The sequence below is a fragment of the Orcinus orca genome, chromosome 11, assembly GCF_937001465.1.
Source record: "Orcinus orca chromosome 11, mOrcOrc1.1, whole genome shotgun sequence".
Lineage (NCBI taxonomy): Eukaryota > Metazoa > Chordata > Mammalia > Artiodactyla > Delphinidae > Orcinus > Orcinus orca.
The window spans coordinates 55,603,907-55,627,068 of record NC_064569.1 but is presented as its reverse complement, the minus strand read 5'-3'; the positions used below and the strand labels follow the sequence as shown (position 1 = coordinate 55,627,068).

The window sequence follows — 23,162 nt, the reverse complement described above, 5'->3', positions numbered from 1 at the left end:
ATGAAATGAGGAAACAGCTAATATAACCTTCTTCATGTTTATAAGGTATTATTGTTATTCCCAAAACTTTATAAACAGCCCAACCAAATCACAAGTTGTTCAAAATCCATGTATGATTTCAATTAATTTCTGTGACTCATACCCATCTGATCCCCTAAAAAAAAAAAAAACCACGCAAGATAATCAGTTTTCTCCAATTTTCAATTAAAAATTACTCAATAATAACTAAAAATATATACACAAATGTATTTTAAGAAAAACTGACACTGTAGAAATTCTATTATGTTAAAAAAAAGACATGAGATTCAAATTTTAAACTGTCAAACCAAACCACCTAACCCACCCCTATACACTGAGTGGACACTTAATAGGTAGTTGCTCACTGAAATTAAGCTGAACAGGAGAAAAGTTGTGCTACCTTCCTAGTTATAACGTTTTTCAAAAGAAAACGAAGCAATTTTGGCAGTCACATAAAGACACAAGCTCTATGGTAAATAACTGTCAGGAGACTTTGTTTACAACATCAAATTTATTTCCCTGGCCCTGTGCAACTGTATGGAATTAGGCAGATGCTCAAATCCATCCCTGCAGAACACTGTCAGACAAAACAAAATACAAAGTCATTCAACAGTGATAGTTAAAGAATATAAAATCAAATGATAAACTCAAAAGAAACTGAACGGGGCAAATTCAAGTAGTTCTTAGAGATTAATCTCTAGATTATTACTTGAGTATGGATAGCTTTAAAAGTATTTTGAAAGGGGGCTTAGGGATCACTTAGTTCCACCGTGACTTCCATGCAGCTTTTTTCTAAGGATTGCCATTAACCATTTTAATTTCCATAAAGTCTGTATTTTACAAGTCTTTGTCTACCCAAATATGCTTGTAAATTATTTAATGTTCCCATTTTAATTAAAAGTTAGTAATTCTGCTACTCAGGACTCCTGATAAGCATGAGATAATCAATAGTACCTATCTAATAAACTGACCTAATTCCTAAACCAATGAAGAAACTTTAGCATTCTATGTAATGTCATCAATGGTAAATGAGATTGACTTTAAAACCTTGAAAATAGCTTAAGGATCCCATTTGCTCGCTTAAATTATCTTTATTAACCTCTTTTAACTTAAAAATGATGAAAACAAAGTGACTTGCCCTAAAATCACATGGCTGTATAAGTGGCAGAGCTGGATTATTCCCAACCCCGTTCAGTATGTTTTTCACCATATCACACTGCTTCTTCTAAGAGAAAACAATACAAAAAATTATGTACCTGGGGAAAAGGTCATGATTTTTTTAAAACTTCACTGACAGAGAAAAATACCTTTTGCAGATCAAATACACCATGTCTACTTTTATAGATACATACTAACTTACCTTCCAGGAGGCCCATAGTCACCCCTATCATATGGTGGAGGCCGGCCATATGGATCCGTTGGTGGTGGACCCCGGCTATCTGATGTAGGCATGCCGCTGTTAGTTGGTGGAGGAAAGAAAGCGGGGTTCACATGTGGAGCTGGTGGTGGGGCACCTGGAGGTGGTCCAGGAAGATGCGGAGGAGGAGCGAGTGTAAGGGGTGGCCCAAGAGGGCCAGGTGGGCGAGGTGGAAAGGGGCCTGGAGGTGGAGGTGGTCCCTGTTGTGGAGGTGGTGGACCAGGAGGGGGGCCGTAGCCTGGAACTGGAGGTGGAGGCCCAGGAGGAAGCGGACCCAATGGAGGCTGCCCAAAAGGTTGTCCAGGAAAAAGAACTGGTGGTGGAGGGCGATCTCCTCGATTAGGAGGCCCAGCTAAAGGAGGAGGCAGAACCTGACCAGGAGGTGGAGGACCTGGTGGACCGGGTGGGCCTGGAGGACCTAAGGGTGGACGTGGTGGAGTCTGTCCAGCTATAGAATAAAGGGGGGAGAGAGAGAGAGAGAGAGAGAGAGAAAAAAAAACACTTCAATAAGGCAGTTTATCTTCACGCCAAAATTATACTTTTAAAGCGTAACTCATAGACCAAGACTCTTTCTCTTTAAATGCAACCCATATGGTAAATGCTACACTAACAATTACAAAGGTGAAGTTTATCCTTACACATTTAGCTAGCTCAATTTATGCTTAAGAAAAACTACTGAAACAAAAACTTTAATAGATTACATTGCTTAGAGATAGTTTCCATCTTTCAGCGTACACACACTTCTTACAGTGAAATCACCCACCTTATAGTCTACTCTGATGCCAAGCTAGAAAGTGAAACAAGGAAAAATGGTCTTGAAAGGATTTTTTAAGAGGTAAGAAAATAAGACGGATGTAAATATTCTATATATAAGTCAAGCAAGTTTGGAGAAAAATAAAGACCTTTTAGGCCAAAAATGGGTATTTCCTCTATGCTGTGCCCCATATGCCATGGAATCCTAGTTTCCAGGAACAAAGGCCGAGTTCCTTTAACAAGATGCTTGATCAAATTTCCTGGATTCCAAAAATAGCATAACAAGGAGAGTAAGTCACATTAATAATGCATTACTTGAAAAAGAGAGAAAAGGAAAAGAGGTATTAGGTAGACACATTTTATCCATGGTAATTTAAGAAAAATTTTACCTGGAAAAGGTGGAGGTGGCCCTCCTGGTCCTGCTGGCCCAGGAAATCTGTCCCCACCAGGAACAGCCCCTGGAAAACGGGCCCGTCCTCTACCACCTTGTGGAAAGGCTGCACGTGAACTGCCTCCCGGAGGACCAGCTTTACCTTCCCCAGACATTTGTCCTGACTGTGTAGCTGCAAATATCCAAATACTCATAAATAGCATTTATTAAAATAGCTGATACATAACCACTGTTAGATATTAGAAACAACTCTATTTCAAAGTTCATTTACACTATATACTAACTTGCAGATGCCTTGGGCCTGTCCAAACTACATGAGAAGTACCAGTTTAGGAAAACATTCATATCTATTTAAGTTCTTTTGAAGCCTCAAAAGATCCAGGCTTAAATGTATTTCCAATAAGCAAACATGAGTTACTTTCAAAAAACCAGTACTCTGCAGCGGCCAAGACCAAAATTCTCCAACAGAAATCTAAATGTCAGTAAGTATAAATCATTTAAATTTTGTAACATTCGTCAGTTGAGTGTTAAGTGCTAGAACATTGAAACAACCACTTGAATTTCTGTTAATTGCCTGATCATCCATTTATCTCTTTAAGTGATAACATTTGTAAGTGTATAATGGCAAATCTTCTCTATAGCCACTTTACTAAGTAGTGAAAGGTCTTGGTGCTAAGCAGAAAATCAACAAATACTTTCTGATTATCAATGGTTCCTCCCCCACCATAACAGACACCCACATAACTTTCCTTCAATCTAAGGATTAGAATGTAGTTTCTTCCTTTTTTTACGATGGGAATGACAGGGCTACAGAACTTGCACACTATTGTATAATGCTGGGTCTGTGACATCTAGAGAAAAACGGGAGTAGGTTCCCAGTACACGGGACCAGTCATAATCGGTAATTTAAATCAAATTCAAAGCATGGACTTTCTAAAATGGATTCTCCAATGAACTAAATACTAACTATAAATATTAAGATGACTTCTCCAATATAACATCTAACAAATGCTAGCAAGATTAGTTAAAATGTACAACTTTTAATAAAAGCCTTTGAGGGGTTGCTTACTTTTCCTGGACTGCATTTCAAATTGACTCAGGAACTGTTTATTGCATGGAGTTACAACAGGATTCTGACCATGAAGTTCTCTTTTAGGCAACAGATCCATTAACTTTTTTGAGGATGCTTCAGATCCAACACCAACAAGGGCAAACCTAAAAGATGTTTAAAGGGGTGTGGGTAGAAAGTGAGGAGGGATTAACTGTTATTACTCTTATTAAAAAGGAAATGGTCTGAATTTAATTTTACCTAAGAAAACGGAAAATATTTCTTAGAAATATACAAAGCTCACACTTTGATCTTTAACTTTTTTTTATAACAACACATCATACTACCTACTCACTTTAAGTGTATAGAATTCAGTGGTTTATTTTTTTTAGCATATTCAGAATTTTACAAACATCACCACAATCAATTTTAAAAACAATTTTCATCACTCAAAAAACTCCCCATAACTGTTAGCTGTCACTCCATTTCTTCCCATCCTCCAACCCTAATGAATCACTAATCCACATTCTGTCCCTACAGATTTGCCTATTCTGGACACTTCATATAAATGGAATTATACAGTATGTGGTCTTTTGTGATTGGCTTTTTCCACTAAGCGTAATGTTTTCAAGGTTTATGCATGTTGTAGCATGTGTCAGTGCTTAATTCCTTTTCATGGCTGAATAATATTTCATTATATGGATATACCACATTTCCCAAAAACTGACAGACATTTGGGTTGTTTCCACTTTTTTCATTATTATGAATAATGTCACCATGAAAAGATGCTCAATATCATTAGCCAACAGGGAAATGTAAATTAAAACCACAATGATACCATTTCACATTCACTAACCAAAAAGACAATTAACAAGTGCTGGTGAGGATGTGGAGAAAACTAGAACCCACATACACTGATGGAAAATGTAAAGTAGTGCAGCCACTTTGACAAACATCCCGGCAGCTCCTTAAAAGGTTAAATACAGGGTTAAAAATACAATCCAATAAATCTTCTCTCCTGGGAGTTCCCTGGTGGTCTGTCTAGTGGTTAGGACTTGGCGCTTTCATTGCCGTGGCCCAGGTTCAATCGCTGGTTGGAGAACTGAGATCCTGCAAGCCTCATGGCAGAAAAATAAATCTCCTCGTGTATACGTGTACCTAACAGAATTGCAAATACATGTTCACATAAATTGGTACACGAATATTCACAGGGGCATAATTTATAAGAAAAAAAAGGAAACTATAAATATTTATAAATTTAACTTCTTCCACTAAATATTTGTCTGTCTATATGAAAGGGTGGTTCTGGAACAGTGCCAAATCATATGGGGACTACAGTGTAACCTATCTTTTTTTTCACATGCTATGCTGATGTTATTATTTACCAGTATTATTACAGAGTTCCCTGTTTACACAATTAACATACATAAATCAGGTATAATGTATTGGACCAATAATAAACTTCCCCCCAAACAAGACAAAAAAAGTTAATAGTGCAATTTAACCTATTGTTGGCTCCCAGAGAATTTGCACCTTAGAATGAAGAAGAAATGGGATGCTTTAGTACAGTTTCCACAGTCAGATCTCATCTCCATGTGCTTCTCAAAGTATGAGTAGCTCACTTTGCTTATGATAATCTATCTAGTGTTTAAAAATACAAAATTATTTTTCAAAATTAACATTTTATAAAACAGCCCCAAATTCAAGCTATTTAATCAAGTAGTAGCAGTGGTAGAAGATATAATAACAGTGTAACCTATTTAGATGAAAGAAACAATTTCCTTAAAAAAAAAAAAGAAAATATATGCTCATGCAAAAACTGGTATATGAATATTCATAGGGGTCTTATTCAAAATAGCAAAAATGGAAACAACCCAAATGTCCACCAAATGATGGATGGGATTTTTAAAATGTGGTGTATCCACATGGTGGAATATTATTTAGCTATAAAAAGAAATTAAGTACTGACACATGCTACAACATGATGAACCCTGAAAACATTATGCTAAGTGTAAGACGCTAGTCACATGGGACCACATTCTTTATGATACCATTTCAGAATAGGCAAATCCAGAGACAGATTGCTAATGCATATGGGATTTCCTTTGGGGGTGATTAAATATTCTGGAATTAGACAGTGGTAATGGTTGTATGACTTTATAAATAAACTAAAACCCACTGATTTGAAGACTTTATAATGATGAATTTTATAGTATGTGAATTATATCTCACTAGGAAAAATAAAGTTAAAATAGAAAAAAAAAATGAATAAGCGTCAACTCACAGTTATACAATATTCTAAATTATTCTCAGAAGGACTCTTAGGAGCCTTTTCTCCCTGGTATTCAAAATTGTCCTTTGGGACTTCCCTGGTGGCCCAATGAATAAGACTCCGTGCTCCCAATGCAGGGGACCCAGGTTCGATCCCTAGTGGGGGAACTAGATCCCACACGCACGCCGCAACTAAGAAGCCTCCATGTCGCAACTAAGAAGCCTGCCTACTGCAACTGAGTCCGCATGCTGCAACGAAGATCCCACATGTCACAACTAAGACCCAGCACAGCCAAAATTAATAAATAAATTTTTTTTTTTTTTTTTTTTTTGCGGTACATGGGCCTCTCACTGTTGTGGCCTCTCCCGTTGTGGAGCACAGGCTCTGGACGCACAGGCCCAGCGGCCATGGCTCACGGGCCCAGCCACTCCACGGCACATGGGATCTTCCCGGACCGGGGCACGAACCCGTGTCCCCTGCACTGGCAGGCGGACTCTCAGCCACTGCGCCACCAGGGAAGCCCAATAAATATTTTTTAAAAAACTAGATCCTTGGGGCTTCCCTGGTGGCACAGTGGTTGAGAGTCCGCCTGCATATGCAGGGGACATGGGTTCGTGCCCCGGTCCGGGAAGATCCCACATGCTGCGGAGCGGCTGGGCCCGTGAGCCATGGCTGCTGAGCCTGTGCTCTGCAACGGGATAGGCCACAACAGTGAGAGGTCTGCGTACCGCAAAAAAAAAAAAAACAAAAAACCTAGATCCTTGGGGTTCCTGGTGGTGCAGTGGTTGAGAGTCCGCCTGCCGATGCAGGGGACACGGGTTCGTGCCCCGGTCTGGGAAGATCCCACATGCCGCGGAGCAGCTGGGCCTGTGGGCCATGGCCGCTGAGCCTGCGCATCCGGAGCCTGTGCTCCGCAACGGGAGAGGCCACACAGTGAGAGGCCCGCGTACCACAAAAAAAAAAAAAAAAAACTAGATCCTTGGTCAAAAAAGTCTGCTGTCTGATTCAAGATTATCTTGGGTCACAACATTTAGAAATAATTTAATTAATTCACTAATTTAACAAACATTTATTGAGCACCACCTCCTATATCCCAGGCACCATTCTAGGGTTAGGGATACAACAGTGAGCCAAGCTCTTATGGAGGTTACAATCTAAACCTAGTAGGAGACAAGACAATAAACGAGTAAAATACATCATAAGAAAAACTAAAAAAAGGAAACAGTGATGGGGGCAGAAGGTCTTGCATAGGGTGGCCAGGGAAGGGAACTCAAGCAAAATCCTGAATGAAGTGAAAGATCCCAAATGTTGACATTTTGGGAAAAAATAAACCAAAAAGAAGAAACAGTGTAAAGGTCTTAAGTAGCAATGTGTTTGAGGAACATCAGAGACTAATGTGGCTGAAGCAGCATAGGGAAGGCAAAGAGTAGTAGGAGATGAGGTCAGAGAGGTAGTGGGGAAACTGGTCGTAGTGCCTTGTAGGCCACAGTGAAGATTCTGGGTTTTACTCTGAATAAAATAGATAACCATTAGAAGATTCTGAGCAGGCAAATATTGATGTCACTTTTTTTCAACTTCTGCTATGTGTCATGTATATAGACTGTAGAGAATCAGAGTGAAGGCAGGAACACCACGTAGGAGGCTATTACAGAAGTTCAAGTAAGAGAGAACAGTGGCTCGGATCAGGTAGTAGAAGTGAAGTTCATGAAAAGCAGTCAGACTCTGTACGCATTTTGAAAATATTCCTAGTTACTGAAAACTGGCATATTAAACAATATAAAGTAAGTACATTAAGCATATTTTTTCTTTATTATTCTGCATCTAGCAAATTACCTTTTAAAAAGTCAAAAATCTGAACCTAAAGATTTATATAAAATGAAGCCTGCCACAACATTATTTATAATAGGCAAAAACTGGAAACCCAAATAACCAAAAATTAGAATGGTAAAATAAATTACAGTAGCATACAAGGTATGATGGAAAGAACTTAATACATTAGGGAAGATGTATGTTTAGTGTTAAATATTTGTTTTACTCCGTGTATCAAATACATTATAAAACCTGAGTTGTAATCCTATTGTTTTTGCAGTAAAAATTTAAAAACCTGAAAGTATGTTCACTAAAATGTCAAGAGCGATCATCTATGGATGATGAGATTGTGGCTTTTTATTTTCTTACGTTTCGACATCTGTATTTTATAATGATCCCGTAATGATCCTACCTCATTTGTGTAGTTTAATAGTTTAAAAAAATAAAGCAAAACATCCATGTTACATTATTCTTCAGTTGCCCATCTTCCACTATCCCTTAATTACAGGGATAGCAATGCTTCTTCAAATTGTCATTTCAAAAATCATTTCAACCATAGATGGAGAAAATTCAGGAAAACTGGAAAAGAGACCTAATCTATCTACACTCCCAGCTCCACTAGTTTCAGTGAGGTAGATCACAGGATACATGAAATGAGTATGAATCTTTGTCCAAGAACCTCCTGACAATGTAGAAATAAAACATCCTACACATGTGTAGTTAGCATTAACTTCAAGGAAAGTTACCCCCAAAATTGTAATCACTAGCTACTAACTTCCATTAGGGAAAAAAAAGAATTAAAACAAAATTCTTACCCCTTTGACTGGCCATTTGCCCGATTTTCAAAAAATTTTATCTCCAAAATATCATTTACGCCCAAAGAATGAACTGCTTCAGTTAAGTCTTCATCTGTTGTCCACTGCAAGATATTTCCCCCTCATTAACCATCAAAACATATCCAAGATTTTTATTGTTTCCATTTATTTTTTAAGGGTAAACTCAGGATAAACAAGAGAAAATGCTCAGTGCAAATTAAGTACAATTACTGCCAGTCAGCCTTCAATTTTTAAATAGCACAAAAGCACCTGAGGATATAATTTTATCCCTTGATAAGAGTTTTGGAAATTAGAAGCTACATACCCTTAGAGAGAACATAGATTTTTTTTTTTTTTAAACTCTTAATGAGTTTTTGGTCTCTTCCAGCTTTCAACTGCTACAACTTTAAATTTTCAATAAAACCAATGTCACTTGTCACTTCCTTTCCTTAAAGGAAATTACTTGGGGAAATAAACTCCATCTTATGTTTCAATGCAAGATGGAAAAAAACAAAACAAAACAAAACAAAACACCTAACATGTATTGAGTACCTACCATGTACTTTATATCAACTAATTCTTAAAACATAAAAGTCCTATATCACTCCCATTTTACACATGGGATAGAGAGGTTATAGAGAGGTTAAAGAGCTTTTCCAAGGTTATAAAACTAACATATGTAAAAACTAAGATTCAGAGGCTTACTTAGCAACCATACTCTTCATAACTACATTGCTACTGTCTCCAATATTTAAAAATTGCTCAGGGGCTTCCCTGGCGGTCCAGTGGTTAAAACTTTGCCTTCCAATGCAGGCGGTGTGGGTTCAATCCCTGGTTGGAGAACTAAGATCCCACATGCCTCAGAGCCAAAAAACCAAAACATAAAACAGAAGCAATACTGTAACAAATTCAATAAAGACTTTAAAAATGGTCCATATCAAAAAAAAAAAAAAAAAACCCAAAAAACTTAAAAAAAATTTTCTTCAGACTGGGTAGTGGGAGATAGATCAATTAGTTTTTTAAAAATGTAAACATTTAAAAATAAAATGCTATTAAGGAAATGGAACAGTAACAAGTTTTGATTTCTAGACAACTAAAAAATTTTCAATTATGTGTAACTAATGTTTCTAAGTAGAGATGCAAAAATTCTATAGAACTATTTTAGTAAATATTTAAGATTTAATACTAATAAAATATAGATAACACTGAATATCCAGCTAATGAAACTCCCAACCAATAATAATCCTACTGTCTCATAAATAACCCAAATTAAAATACAATGTACATAGCAGCATTTCCATAAATCAGATTTCAAATTTATGAGCAAAAATGAAACTCAACACGTCTGTAGTATGATTTAGATAATGAAAACTCTTAAAACCAGGAGTTGTACTGTGTTTCTCTCCTGCACTTCTGAATCTCGGTTTGAGACCTTTATGTGAGCATTTTTCTTTGTAAAACTGGGATAGGTGAAGTGTAGGAGTAGTAAAATAAAAAGAATTGATTTGAAGATAAAATCGAACTATATTTAACTGGAATCTCTACCAAAACAAGTTGAATGTCTACAAAATTCAGAACTAGAAGATTTGGAATTTACGGTATTTTAAAGGTACTTGTATTTCCCTCCTCGTTGCATAAGCAAGCATGTAGAACCAATCTAGTAACTTCAAATTCTTATTTTATAAAACTGGAGAAAACCAACTACTGAAGCAGTTTGAAATCAATCACCTATGCTTTTATTCATGTTAAGTCACTTACCCATGTTAGATTTCCAATATATAATGCAATTCTCTTTCCAGTATATGTATAGACAACATTTGGTGCTGCTCCTTTACCCACATCATCACCAACAGTTGGTGGGAGAGTATCCATGTAATCCCGATCTTCTGGGGCATCTCCATTATTTGCAGATGGAGAGATGACATCATCATACAAATCTATCTGATCATGCCCACCATATTCAGCTTCCTGAGATACAGAAATAATGCTCTAGATTATACAATAGTCAGACTACTACTAAACAGATTTGAATGCAAATTCATTCAACTATTTTGTTTCAAACATTTGGTAGAAGACAGAAACAGCCAAAGATCTCAGTACAAATCTTTTCACTTTATGCCACAGACGTATTCTTCTTGAACAGTGCCTATAAAGCGAATTTCTATACAATCAATCCTATTTTCCCACCGATATTTATTATAATACAGGAAATAACATTCCTCTAGGAATAGAATAACATGTAGACAAAATAAAGTAATAATAAAAAACTTTCCATGGAAATAAAATACTCTAAAAGTAACAACACATGAATACAAATAGATGGGCTTACATTTTTTTGACACAAAAATATCACAAAAATCAGAGCCATTACAAATATTTTAATATTTAACAGGAAAATACAACTATTGTTTTCTTTGGTATTCAGTATCTTGCTTCCCAACTCTGAAAGCTATTAGTTTTAGAAAAAGCATAGTGAGCTAAGCCATAGGAAAGGGATAAAGAAATGTGGGTATGTAAATGATTCCGTATGTCACAACAAATGAACAGGGGAAAGAGAAACAATAAATAAAACACAGGTTAAACTATCCAAATTAGTATCTATTAATAGTTTCATTATTCTCCGTCAACAAAGAGTTAATGCTTACCTGACTTCTTAGTCAATTGGCAAAAGATATCTACATAGCCAAGAGAAAAGGGATACGAACAAGGATCTAGTAAAGCTTTGCCATTGTCAGCAGCAGAATTAAAGCAATGCTAGTAGATGCCACTTACATGCCCAAGTGATATGCAAGTAAGAGGTAAACGAAAAAAAAGCAAATATGTGAACAGGAGAAAAATGGAAAAATAGGGTTCAATCTGTAAATAAGCACAAGAAAAATGAAATGCAGGTACTGGCAGAACACTGAACACCATTTAAATTGCCTTTGGTAACAGTTACTGGGCCACAGGCTTGACTAGCCAGTATCAGAGGAAAAGTTCTATTTTTATCTTCCTCCCTTTCCACCGCCAAGTACCTAGATGGATGTGAACTATTTTATTCTTATGAGGTAGAATATTTGAGATAATAAGGGAAGAGAGGCAATTACACTTAGGAAACAATAAACTTAAAGAGTTCAGACATAACTCATATCATCTCCATTAATACAATTCACTAAGGATGAATACAAATGGCACATAAGGAAAAGCTAATAGTTTTAGGGACTATTATATGGATAAAGAATGACACAGAGAAGATATTTGTGATGACTGTGAACAGATCAACAGAATATTTTTATTATAGGCCCCAAGGGAACATGGCTGTTGTTTTGTTATTCAGAAGGGAGCCAGAAAAAGATTTTTTAAAAAAGAAACAGAAAAAGAAGAAAAAAATCTAGAAGGGGAAATACCACTTACAACGCATAGCCAAAGGGACCTGAAATTTGTAAAGTCATTTCAGGTAACCTTCTGCATAATGAAGTTATCCAATTTACTGATTATGTAACAGAATCTCTACATAACATTGTTAACCAGGTTGAATGTCTGTAACATTTAACAAGGAACAAAAATCTCAAGGTAAGTCAGAGAACAAAACCATCATTAGCAATGGGCAGAAACTAAGACCACAAGTCACTGAATAATGCCACAATTTTGTTTGTACAATACCAAAATAACCTTTGAGAACTGAGTTTTCAAAAACCAAGCAACATGATCAAATCGCAGTGATAGCAAAAATTAGAAAAAAGAAGGGTGAGTTTTGTTATGAAGTTTCAGTGTAGCTGAAGCTTCAGGTGGCATGGCTGCAGCAGTGATTCCACACACTTAAGATACTAAAAACCTTCCCGCAAGGGGTAGTGGGCACTTTAGACTCTTTGGCAATCCAGTTCTGTACATCAAGTAGAATTATTATTACTATTATTCAAAAGGAGTTGTGTTTCCATCCTCCTCAGCAGAGACTATAATCACACTATATGGTCTGAGGGAGAGTAAAAGAGAATGCAAGGGTTATTAATAGCAGCACTAAAGTAAAAGTATTTAGATTTACACTTTCATGAAACAGGTTAACACAACATGATTTTTCATTAGTTGTAAATCTAGGAAAATGTTCACATAAGTAGACATCATTTACAAGCATAATTGCAGCTACACTAACCTGGTGAATCACCATGACTTACTATTTTTGTCCATCCACGAATTCCTATGTTGACACCAACCAATTTTCCATACTGATATGATTCTACCAATATTTAGGATCAGCCATTTTGTCTGGTAGCTGGACTGCTTCCAATTGGTTGAAGTATGATGCTAATTGAGACCATGGTCCTGGGGTTTGATCTCCATGTGGACTAGTTAGCTTCGCTCAGTTCCAAGGCCACAGCCTGTACTTCTAGCCCCAATGGTATGCATTTGGACTTGGTGAAAAAATATTAATGAATCTGAATACATTTGCCACCATTACTAAAATGCAACTCAAAACACATACTCTTCTGTAGTATCAGTAATCTTCCTTTTCAGCTTTAGCATATCACACCTATCCTCCAGATTAAGGAAAAAAAAAATATATATATACACACACAGAACACATCCTACTTTCTGTTCCCACTCTAAAAAGGGGGAAAACATGCACATTCAGAAATTATGGAAAATGTATATCATGGGTCACAAATAAAGAAGGTGAGCTCTGACAGTCTATTGGACAAACTTTGTCAAAGAGAGATAGCCCACAGTGTCAAGTTCTACTATGTAGTCTTTTTGATTATTACCATTAGCAAATTTTAATGGCATTCAAAAACAACAACAACAAAAAATAATCAACATTACCCCTCTAATTATTTTAGATACCAAATACTGCCCAATTGTAACTATCTACTTTTCACAGCAGCTAATCACCAATAGAGCTGTACATTACATATAAATTCCAGTAGGCAACAGCTCTTAGGGTTTGTTAAAAAATCCACTAAGTTATTTCATTCCCTACATTCTAATTACTATAATCATTTTAAAGGCAAGGTATCCTTTCAAGATTGTACACTTCAAGATTATGTTCCTCATGATATATGAGTAGCTGTTGCCCAGTCAGAGAAAACACTTAAATTAAGATGGATAGTAAAATAACCAAAATTCAATCAGCTCCTTTTAAAAGCAGTGTTTCTCAACCTTTTTTTCATTATCATTAACCCCTCCCTCCAAAGAATTATTTTTTAGACATACTTTCCCTAATCACCTCCCATAAAATTTTCATGTCACAGATATACTGTATACCATTATTGGGATGACTGTGGTATAGTTGTACTATATTTTCACTCTCCCTGATAGGCCCAAGACTGCTTTTGGTGGTCCTAAAATTGTATTAATACCACTCCTGCATTCTATGATACTACCACTAATGGCACAGGAAAGGCCACTTGTTCAAAGTCTTCGCAGTAAAAAAAAAGGAAATTTAATAGTCATTTCCATTTAGAGAAATATAGCAGGGGGAAAGGTTTTATTTTGCATTTACAAAATGTATTCTATACCATGGAAGAGAATATAATATACCAGCACATAAAATCCAACAGCAAACAATCTAATACATATTTATCTTTTTAAAATACTTCACTTTCTGATTTTGTCTATGTTTCAAGTAGATATTAAAATTAGTTTGTAATCCCTGTAAAAAGCTCAACTAATGGTAAGGAAGCCAACTTGGTACTAAAAATTTGCCACATAAACCACAAAGTGGGCAACTGAATGAACTACTCATAAATAATAAAACTGAGTAAGAAGAGTTCCAGCTCCCCTAAACATTTCTTCTATCCAAGTTTCTGAATCAATCTCTACCTACCTCAGTTTCCACCTTACAAGCCTTATCTTAGAGGGTTCTCTATTCAACATAAATTTATCAGAAATAAGATTTCACTGATATTTGCCTAATAAACTTATTTTCCAAAATTAGCTAGACATTGGCTATAGTAGATACACAATAACTAAATATAAACTATAACGACTCATGATATAAAGGCAAGTAGAGTTATAAGCATGTCTAGGTCTCTAGCTTCCAAATGAATTTTTTCCCACTACCTATATACATTTTCATTTTAAAGTTGGATGGTCAGATTACTAAGTGAGCACTGCTATCAGTGACCTACCACCAGGTACATCAATAACTAAATGCCACATTAAGAGCTTTTGCTCCCCAAACAAGCAAAATACACACTATTTCAACGCACCCAGCATAAGCTTTCCTGAAGTTCATAGAATCTGACTTTCCTCTCCTCTGCCAACAAAAATTCTACAGATAAAGATACACATAAAGGAGCGGTTTCTATAACACATGACCTGTCAGTGTTATATTTATGTATGTGTCTCCCAATCCCACTACAGTGCACTCTAAGGATAGACTATCTAAACTTTGTATCCTTCCTTGTTGGCATATAACAAATACTCAAGATATATTAAACAATTGAGTTAAAAAATTTAATTTAGTTTTGGTCAAAATAAAAATCTATAATTATTAAATATTAGGCTAGTAACTACTACCTTCAAGTACAAATCCCAGTTCAAACTGAATTGATACACACTATAGAGGCTGAAACCACCCACTTTCTTCTCAACTCCAAATCCAAGGTAGAGGTTTGGAAGTTCAAATTCTTCCACTGGAGCAACTGTTCTCAATTTGGTTGGTTACATGCAAAGACCTTCAACTTAAGAACTAAAAGAGCAGCTATAAGGAATAGTTGAGTCCCTTGTGCCTTCTCCCTTTCTCCAATTTCATTCTTCATTCTCCATTCTTAATTCATCTGGTGAAGAAAGGAACTATTCTATAGTTTCACTAACTTTTTCTCACACCATATCCAAATGAAAGTTTCTTCTAAGACAGCAGAATATCTCATATTTTGAAATACGTTTATTATACTGTTCTATACCAAAACACACATGGAAAAAAAAGCATCATAAAAGTATGACCATTTAAAATTAAAAAAATGAAAAATACATGTATTACAAAGAATTTCAAAGCATACTGTGCAATTAAAACTACAGCTCACATTGAAGAACAAAGATTATTTTCAAATGTTTACAGCAGTTTAGAAGCCAAAGTCATGACCCGTTATACTTAGCAAAACATTTTACTCAACTACAACAAAATAAAGAGTCATAGTTGGGACTTCCCTGGTGGCGCAGTGGTTAAGAATCCGCCTGCCAGTGCAGGGGACACGGGATCGAGCCCTGGTCCAGGAAGATCCCACATGCCGCGGAGCAGCTAAGCCCGTGCGCCACAACTACTGAGCCTGCGCTCTAGAGTGCCGCAACTACTGAGCCTGCGCTCTAGAGCCTGTGCTCCGCAACAAGAGAAGCCACGCTCACCGTAACTAGAGAAAGCCTGTGTGCAGCAACGAAGACCCAACACAGCCAAAAAAAAGTCATAGTTTACTACAGCAACCAGCAGAAGTAATGTCAGTGCAAAGTAAGAGTGCAAAATAAAATAATAATTTTGTAGTTGCCTCTAATTCTGATAAAATTTCAGATAAATATTTCAATGATAGTAACATTATTAAAAATGAAGGATGAACCTTAAAACCCACCAACTATCCTTATGTGGCCATATTTTAAACAGGAATTACCACAGCAAGCAGATTACAAAGGCCAGTGATATGCAAAATAATAACAAAAACAAAGTCTCTTTAATCCCATTAACCGATTGAAAAGTATAAATATCTTTCTAGTAAAAATCATGCAACTATGTGTGAAATATAATACTATATGTACAAATCAACAAAAAGTTACATTTTTAAAAGAACCCTTTAAAGCAGTTCCTCATCAGGGTCACAGAATTTTAACCTCTTCTTACCTCCTGCTCAGTCAGCACTAGTTGCTGCACAGGGATAAGCAAGTATCACTACATCCAGCTATACAGGTTAGAGAAATGCCCATTCCAAATTAAACAGGCAAAAGCCTAAAAAATATTTAATTAAAAGGTTCTGAAGAAAGCTCAACTTCTAAAATTGTAGCCCAATTCTTCCTTTATTGTGGGTAGAAAAACAAAGCACATATATTTTCTTGTAAGAAAGCTAATGAAGACTGTCTTGAACATTTAACTCTTCCTTTACTTCCAGATATGGACCCCTTTTCGATGGAATGTTACACTTATTTGATAAATAAAAGGAAAAGAAATTTCCTGAGAAGTCTTCGTCTACTGACCTTAAAAAAGGATTAGAATCTGACTCTGTTTAGCACTCAACGTAATTTTCTAAACTGTCATTGACACAACTCAGGCATCATATATCCAAAATATAAACACAACAAAAAAGAAAAATTTTTAAACTTAATGTTTGATTACAGTGGGTTATCTGAGTAGGAAACATTTAAAGCTAATTGCATTTTTTTTCTAATATTTAAACCAGGGGCACAATCATCCCTCAAAAAAACCAGAAAAGATTTCTAGCTTTCCCTATTTAAAATAAAATCTTTAGCCCCTAGTCAGAAATAAGATCCTTAATGGGAGGGGGAAAAACCCACAAAAACACATTAACCAGAATTTTACTAAGCTTCTCATATGGACCTGGAAAATATAAGAGATAAAGCGATTAGGTGCACTGCAATTACGCACAATTTAATTTTTTAAATGTGTTACTACATAAAAGGGAGTAAAGATGTGTGAGCAGTAGGCTTACAGCTTAAACGTCACTACTCTAGTAACAACCCTTCGCAAGGATGCCCAACATCAGACATCATAGCTCCACAGCTAGTCCTTCTAGGCTACTGTGGCCAGTGAGATACCGGAAAAACCTTGCATTCTCACTTTCTCCAGCCTTTCAAAACCCCTCGGAGGACAGTAAACATTTTGCTTTCGGAAATCGGGTCATAGCTACAATCCTTTATTTTAAAACCAACACCACGTGAATTTCGGGTGAGATTCTTTCATCACACCTCTTATCTCTTGGTGAGCTACCGCCTTTTTTTGTTCCATCCAGCCCTCGGGCGTCCAAGTCTTCCTTTTCGCCCGGGCCACCTATCTTCACAGGTATTTTCATCACAAAGGCCAAGCACGAACGACTGGGCCTCAAAGGCACTACAAGCCCTGGGCCACCGAGGCAGGGAGGCAGCGAACCGACTTTTTAAACACGAGCCATGGGTCCGAAAGTCAAAGGACTTGTTGCAAACTTGCCCGCCACGAAGCCGCCTTCCCGGAGTGTGAGGGGAGGAGGAAGAAGGCGCCACGCCGAAACCTGTCGCAAACACGAGCAGGAGAGCGCAGGAAGCAGAGCGCGCGGGATACAAAGGGCCGTGAATGCGGCCTTCCATGAGGCGACCGTGCGCCGACAGAGACAAAATGGAGCGACCGGAAGAATCGGAGCCCGAGCGGCAGGGCCGGGGGCGAGACGGCGGCCGGCGCGCGCCCCGCCAGGCTTCCTCCTCGCCCCGGCGGCCGGGGAGGGGGCGCAGGGGCGGCCCGTTCTCCCCCCGCGCACAAGCCGCCCCTCCGCCCAGGCCTAACACGGCGGGAAGCGCCCGCCGGCCGCCGCCAACAATGGGGAGCGAGGCAGCGGAGAGGGAGGGGTCGGCGGCGGCTGCACGGCGGCCCGCGTCCGCGCTCGGGGACCCGCGGCGGGTGGCGGCGCCTGCCGCCCGCAAGACGACGTGCTAGAACGAGGGGTGAAGCGGCGCCGCGCCTGGGTCGGGCGGCGCGGCCCACAGGCGCCAAGGGCGCACGGGCTGCAGCCGCGGCGGCTCGCGGCCCACGGTGGGCCCCGGGTCCGCATCCCGGCCGCAGCACCGCCTACTTCGGCGGCGTGGGCCCAGGGCCCTCACGTACCTGGTTGAACTCTTCGCCCACATCCGCGTAAATGTCTATGTGGTCCACACCGTCCGCCATCTTCCCTCGGCCTCGGCCGCCGCCGCTACCTCCTGCAGGTCCGCCCGCCGCGGCAGCAGCAGCGGATCTAGCGGCGGGGGCGGGGCGCGCTGCGTCACTTCCGAGGGCTGAGGCGGGGGCAGCAGGGGGCGTGCGTCTGCTCCGCTGCCGCCAGTTCCGCAGGCGGAGAATCAAAATTGCACCTCGGAGGGCACAAGCGGTTTCTTTTGTGTGTCTGGATTAGGCTTGGGGGGCGGGGCGGGGAGGGACGGGGGTGGTCCCAGTCATTTCCAGAGACTGTGGTTTCACGTTGTCCCTGGTAGACTCAAGCGTTTTGTGATATTTTCATTTCTCGGTTTTTCTTACATTTCTCACAGCCAGGGCTTTTAGAGAGGTGGAAGTTTTATGTCACGATGAAATACAAAGTGTAGCTCCGCTTTCTGTGAGCGCCCAGAGAGGATGTCTCACCCCTGCAACCTCAGAGACCAGCAGAATTTCGTTTGCCTTGTAAACGCTAGTTACCCGTTGATGATTATCTTTAGTTATTTGCATGCTACTTGTGTCATTTGCATGCTGTTTATCTTTCCATCTGTATCATCGGCATCGTCTTCTTTCCTCTCCTCCGCGTCCCACCTCTCCCCCCACCCCCAACCTTTCATCTCTCTTCATTTGTTTCCTCCTTTGAGCTGCAGTTGGTTTTCTCTGGGATAGTTTAAATGCCTCTAACTTGAATGCGGTCCCCCTCGGACCCACCCTATAAGGTGGAGGTATCTTCAGGCAAGGGCTTCACTCTTAGACTCATAGAATGTCAGAAAACTGGAAAAGGTGTCATTAAATCCAAACATCTTTTACAGTTGAGAAAGGGAACAGAGACCTAAAGAATCGGTTTTTCCTAGTGGCATGGTGGTTGGGTGTCCGCCTGCCAATGCAGGGGAGCTGGGTTGGAGCCCTGGTCCGGGAAAATCCCACATGCTGCGGAGCAATTACGCCCGTGCGCCACAACTACTGAGCCTGCGCTCTAGAGCCTGTGAGCCGCAACTACTGAGCCCGTGTGCCACAACTACTGAGGCCAGTGTGCCTAGAGTCTGTGCTCCGCCACCGCAAGAAGCCCGAGTACCGCGACAAAAAGTAGACCTGCTCTTCGCAACTAGAGAAAACCCGTGCACAGCAACGAAGACCCAACGCAGCCAAAAAGAAATAAATAAATAAATTTATTTTTTAAAGAAAGAACCGGGGCTTCCCTGGTGGCGCAGTGGTTGAGAGTCCGCCTGCCGATGCAGGGGACACGGGTTCGTGCCCCGGTCTGGGAAGGTCCCACATGCCGCGGAGCGACTAGACACGTGAGCCATGGCCGCTGAGCCTGCGCGTCCAGAGCCTGTGCTCCGCAAAGGGAGAGGCCACAACAGTGAGAGGCCCGCGTACCGCAAAATAATAATAATAATGAATAAATAAAATAAAAAAAGAACCAAAGTGGTTTAACCGGAGTCACGTGGTTAATAAAGAAAGCTTTTGCCACCAATATAGCAGTCCTCCATTAAAGAGGTTTTCAGTTACCTGGGGTCAACTGCAATCCAAAAATATTAAATGGAAAATTCTGGAAATAGACAATTTCTAAGTTTTAAGTTGCTACCGTTCTTAGTAGTGTCAAGTAATCTTTAGCCATCCCACTCCAACCTGCCCTGGAAATGAATCATCTTTTTGTCTAGCACTTTTTTTTTTAATGTTTTTTTATTGTGGTAAAAGTCACATAATATAAAACATACCATTTTAACCATATTTAACTGTACAGTTCAGTAGCACTCAAATTGTTGTGCAATTCTCACCATCATCCATCTCCCGAATTTTTCACCTTCCTAAACTGAAACTCTGTCCCCTTTAAACACTAACTCCCCATTCCCCCTCCCCACGCCCCTATCCCCTGGCATCTACCAATGCAGTTTCTGACTCTATGAATTTGACTATTCTAGGTACCTCATAAAGTGGAATCAAACAGTATTTGTCTGCATCTAAAGTATATTGGAATGCATTTTTAAGGTTAACTTAATATATGTCCTGCAGACAGATTGTACCTTTTTTTCCCCCGTGCTGTACAGTAGGCACTCACCAGCCATCTACTTCACACATAGTAGTGTACATACGTCAATCCGAATCTCCCAGTCCATCCAACCACCCCTCCCCCCTTGGTGTCCGTACATTTGTTCTCTGCGTCTGTGTCTATTTCCGCTTTGTAAATAGGTTTATCTATACCATTTCTCTAAATTCCACATATGTGTGTTAATACCTATTAGTCCAGGAAAAAACATTGTATACGTAGGGGTCAGTACTATCTGCAGTTTCAGGCATCCACTGGGGTCTTGGAACATATCCCCTCAGGTAAGTGGGGACTACCACACTTTATTCAAAGGTGTCTCTCCAGTTTGAAACCTTCTCCCATTCTTTATTTCTTTTTCACCTTTTTTAAAACCCACCAAGTTAGAGTGTGTTTCATAAGATACATACTGCCCAGAAATTATTCATACAATGATAAGCCAAGCGATAACTGTGCTTAATATGGTAGAAAAGCTTGGTTGGAGTCTTAGAGACCAGTCTGGTGATCTGGATACAAATTTCTAGTCAGACACTTTACCAGCTAGATGACCTCCTTCAAGTTACCTATACTCTCTCATGTTCAATTTCAGAATCTTTAAAATTGGGGTAATAATATTTACCTCACCAAGGTTGAAGGTTGATAGTGGTTTAAATGACATAGTATGAAAAATGCCTATCTGCTTCTGCTTCTTGGAAACACTGATTTCCTTTTTCCTATGGGGCTTCATAGAAAAAAAGAGCCACTCATGATAAAGGGCAAGAGCATTTTTTAGATTGGTAATGTGGTAGGTGCAATAATGGCCCATCATAGAGTTCTACATCCCAATCCCTGGAATCTGTGAATATGTTACCTTACATTCTAAAACAGACTTTGCAGATATGATTAAGTTAGGAATCTTGAGATAGGGAGATTATCCTGGATTTCCTGGTGGGTCCAAAGGAATCACGAGAGTCCTATAAGTGAAAGAGCAAGGCAAGAGTCAGAGGAGAAGTGGGGTAAAAGCAGTTTTTGTTCTTTCAGTACGCTTAAAAATCACTCCAAGATTCTGACTTCTAGTGCTACCTGTGAAAAGTCAGCTGTTAGCATGACTGTTTTTTTGAAGGTCATTGGAGATTTCCCCCTCGGCTGCTTTTAAGATTTTTTTCTCTTACACTTTGGTTTTCTGCTCTTTTACTGTGTATGTCTGGAAGTGTATTTCTTTCTTTCTTTCTTTTTTTAATGAATGAATAAGTGGGATTTATTATAACAAATGCTTTAAATATGAGATTTAAAGTTATTGGAAGTGGATTTCTTTTTATTTATGATGCTTGGAATTCATTGGGCCTCTTGAATATATTGATTGGTGCCTTTCATGAGTTCTGGAAAATTCTCAGACACTATCTCTTCTAATATTGCTTCTGCCCCACTCTTTCTTCTCTCCTATAATTCCAATGAAATGTTTGTTAGATCTTTTCTATCCACTATTTCTCTTACCTTCTCTTTTTAATTTTCCATGCCTTTATCTCCCCCATGCTTCTTTTTTTTTTTTTTTTTTTTTTTTGCGGTACGCAGGCCTCTCGCTGTTGTGACCACTCCCGTTGCGGAGCACAGGCTCCGGACGCGCAGGCTCAGCGGCCATGGCTCACGGGCGTAGCTGCTCCGCGGCATGTGGGATCTTCCCGGACCGGGGCACAAACCCGTGTCCCCTGCATCGGCAGGCGGACTCTTAAACACTGTGCCACCAGGGAAGCCCCCCATGCTTCATTTTGAATAGTTTTTTTTCTGGTTTATTTTCTGGATTACTAATTCTCTCTCCTATAGTGTTAGATTCATCTGTTGAGCTGTTAATTTTGTTTTTTAGCTTTTTTTTTAAATTTTAGGTTCTAAAATTTCTATTTCATTCTTTTTAAAATCTGTTAGGATCATTTTAATGACATCTTTTTTTTTTTTTTTTTTTTTTTGCCAAAACTGTCGATCTTAGGTTTTATCTCTCTGGATATCATAACTGAATCACTTGAAGAAATAATGTGGACATATGATGATTTTTTTTCCATAGAGGATTTTCATTTTCTTCTGGCATGCACCTGGTGATACCAACAAACCCAGATGATTGGGAATCTTGGGGAGATTGCTTTAGTGTGGTTTGCCCTTACCTCTCAGGGTACTGTCCTTGTGAAGACCAGCCCAAAATATGGTTTACCAAAATCACCACTTTTGACAGGTTCATAATTATACTTTTGACAGGTCCTAGACTCCATATTTTGTTCCCCTAGATGTCAAAAGTGGAGTTAAAACTCTCAGCCATCTCTTTTGAATCTAAAAATGCCCCCCAGGACAAAAGCACTCTGAATGTATAGACACTATCCCCTTCTGCTTCTTGGCCAGATAATTCCTTACTCACTTCCTGGTTAGCTTTTTGATTATTTTATTTTATTTTTAAAAGTAATTTTTATAGCTTTTCATTTTAATTTTTGTTTTTATGGCCATGCCACACAACTTGTGGGATCTTAGTTCCCAGACCAGGGATTGAACCCATGCCCTTGGCAGTGAAAGCATGAGTCCTACACACTGGACCACCAGGGAATTCCCATATACAGTTTTTAAAGGTTACTTTCCATTTACGGTTATTACAAAATATTAGCTATATTCCCTGTGTTGTACAATACATCCTTGAGCCTATCTTACACCCAATAGTTTGTACCTCGCACTTCCCCAACTTTCTGATGATTTTAAAATGTTGTTGCAGGGTACTTCCTTATTTGG

General features: G+C 39.0%; 1 protein-coding gene across 5 annotated transcripts in view; it reads right to left on the bottom strand.

Annotated features, from left to right (window-relative positions):
- Positions 1 to 18,446, bottom strand: part of CPSF6 (cleavage and polyadenylation specific factor 6) — a 33,913-nt gene extending 15,467 nt beyond the window's left edge. For 3 of the 5 annotated variants that reach the window (XM_033409569.2, XM_033409568.2, XM_012537453.3), the window contains exons 1-7: positions 18,293 to 18,446; positions 10,282 to 10,491; positions 8,524 to 8,627; positions 3,649 to 3,794; positions 2,578 to 2,751; positions 2,338 to 2,448; positions 1,379 to 1,883 (exon numbers count right to left, since the gene is read on the bottom strand). In XM_033409569.2, coding sequence (XP_033265460.1) covers positions 1,379 to 1,883; positions 2,338 to 2,448; positions 2,578 to 2,751; positions 3,649 to 3,794; positions 8,524 to 8,627; positions 10,282 to 10,491; positions 18,293 to 18,352 — 1,310 coding nt within the window. In that variant the 5' untranslated portion in view covers positions 18,353 to 18,446. The remainder of the gene's footprint in view (positions 1 to 1,378; positions 1,884 to 2,337; positions 2,449 to 2,577; positions 2,752 to 3,648; positions 3,795 to 8,523; positions 8,628 to 10,281; positions 10,492 to 18,292) is intronic. The other 2 variants (XM_012537455.3, XM_004281876.3) reach the window with 1 other exon arrangement.
- Between the last annotated feature and the right edge of the window lie 4,716 nt (positions 18,447 to 23,162).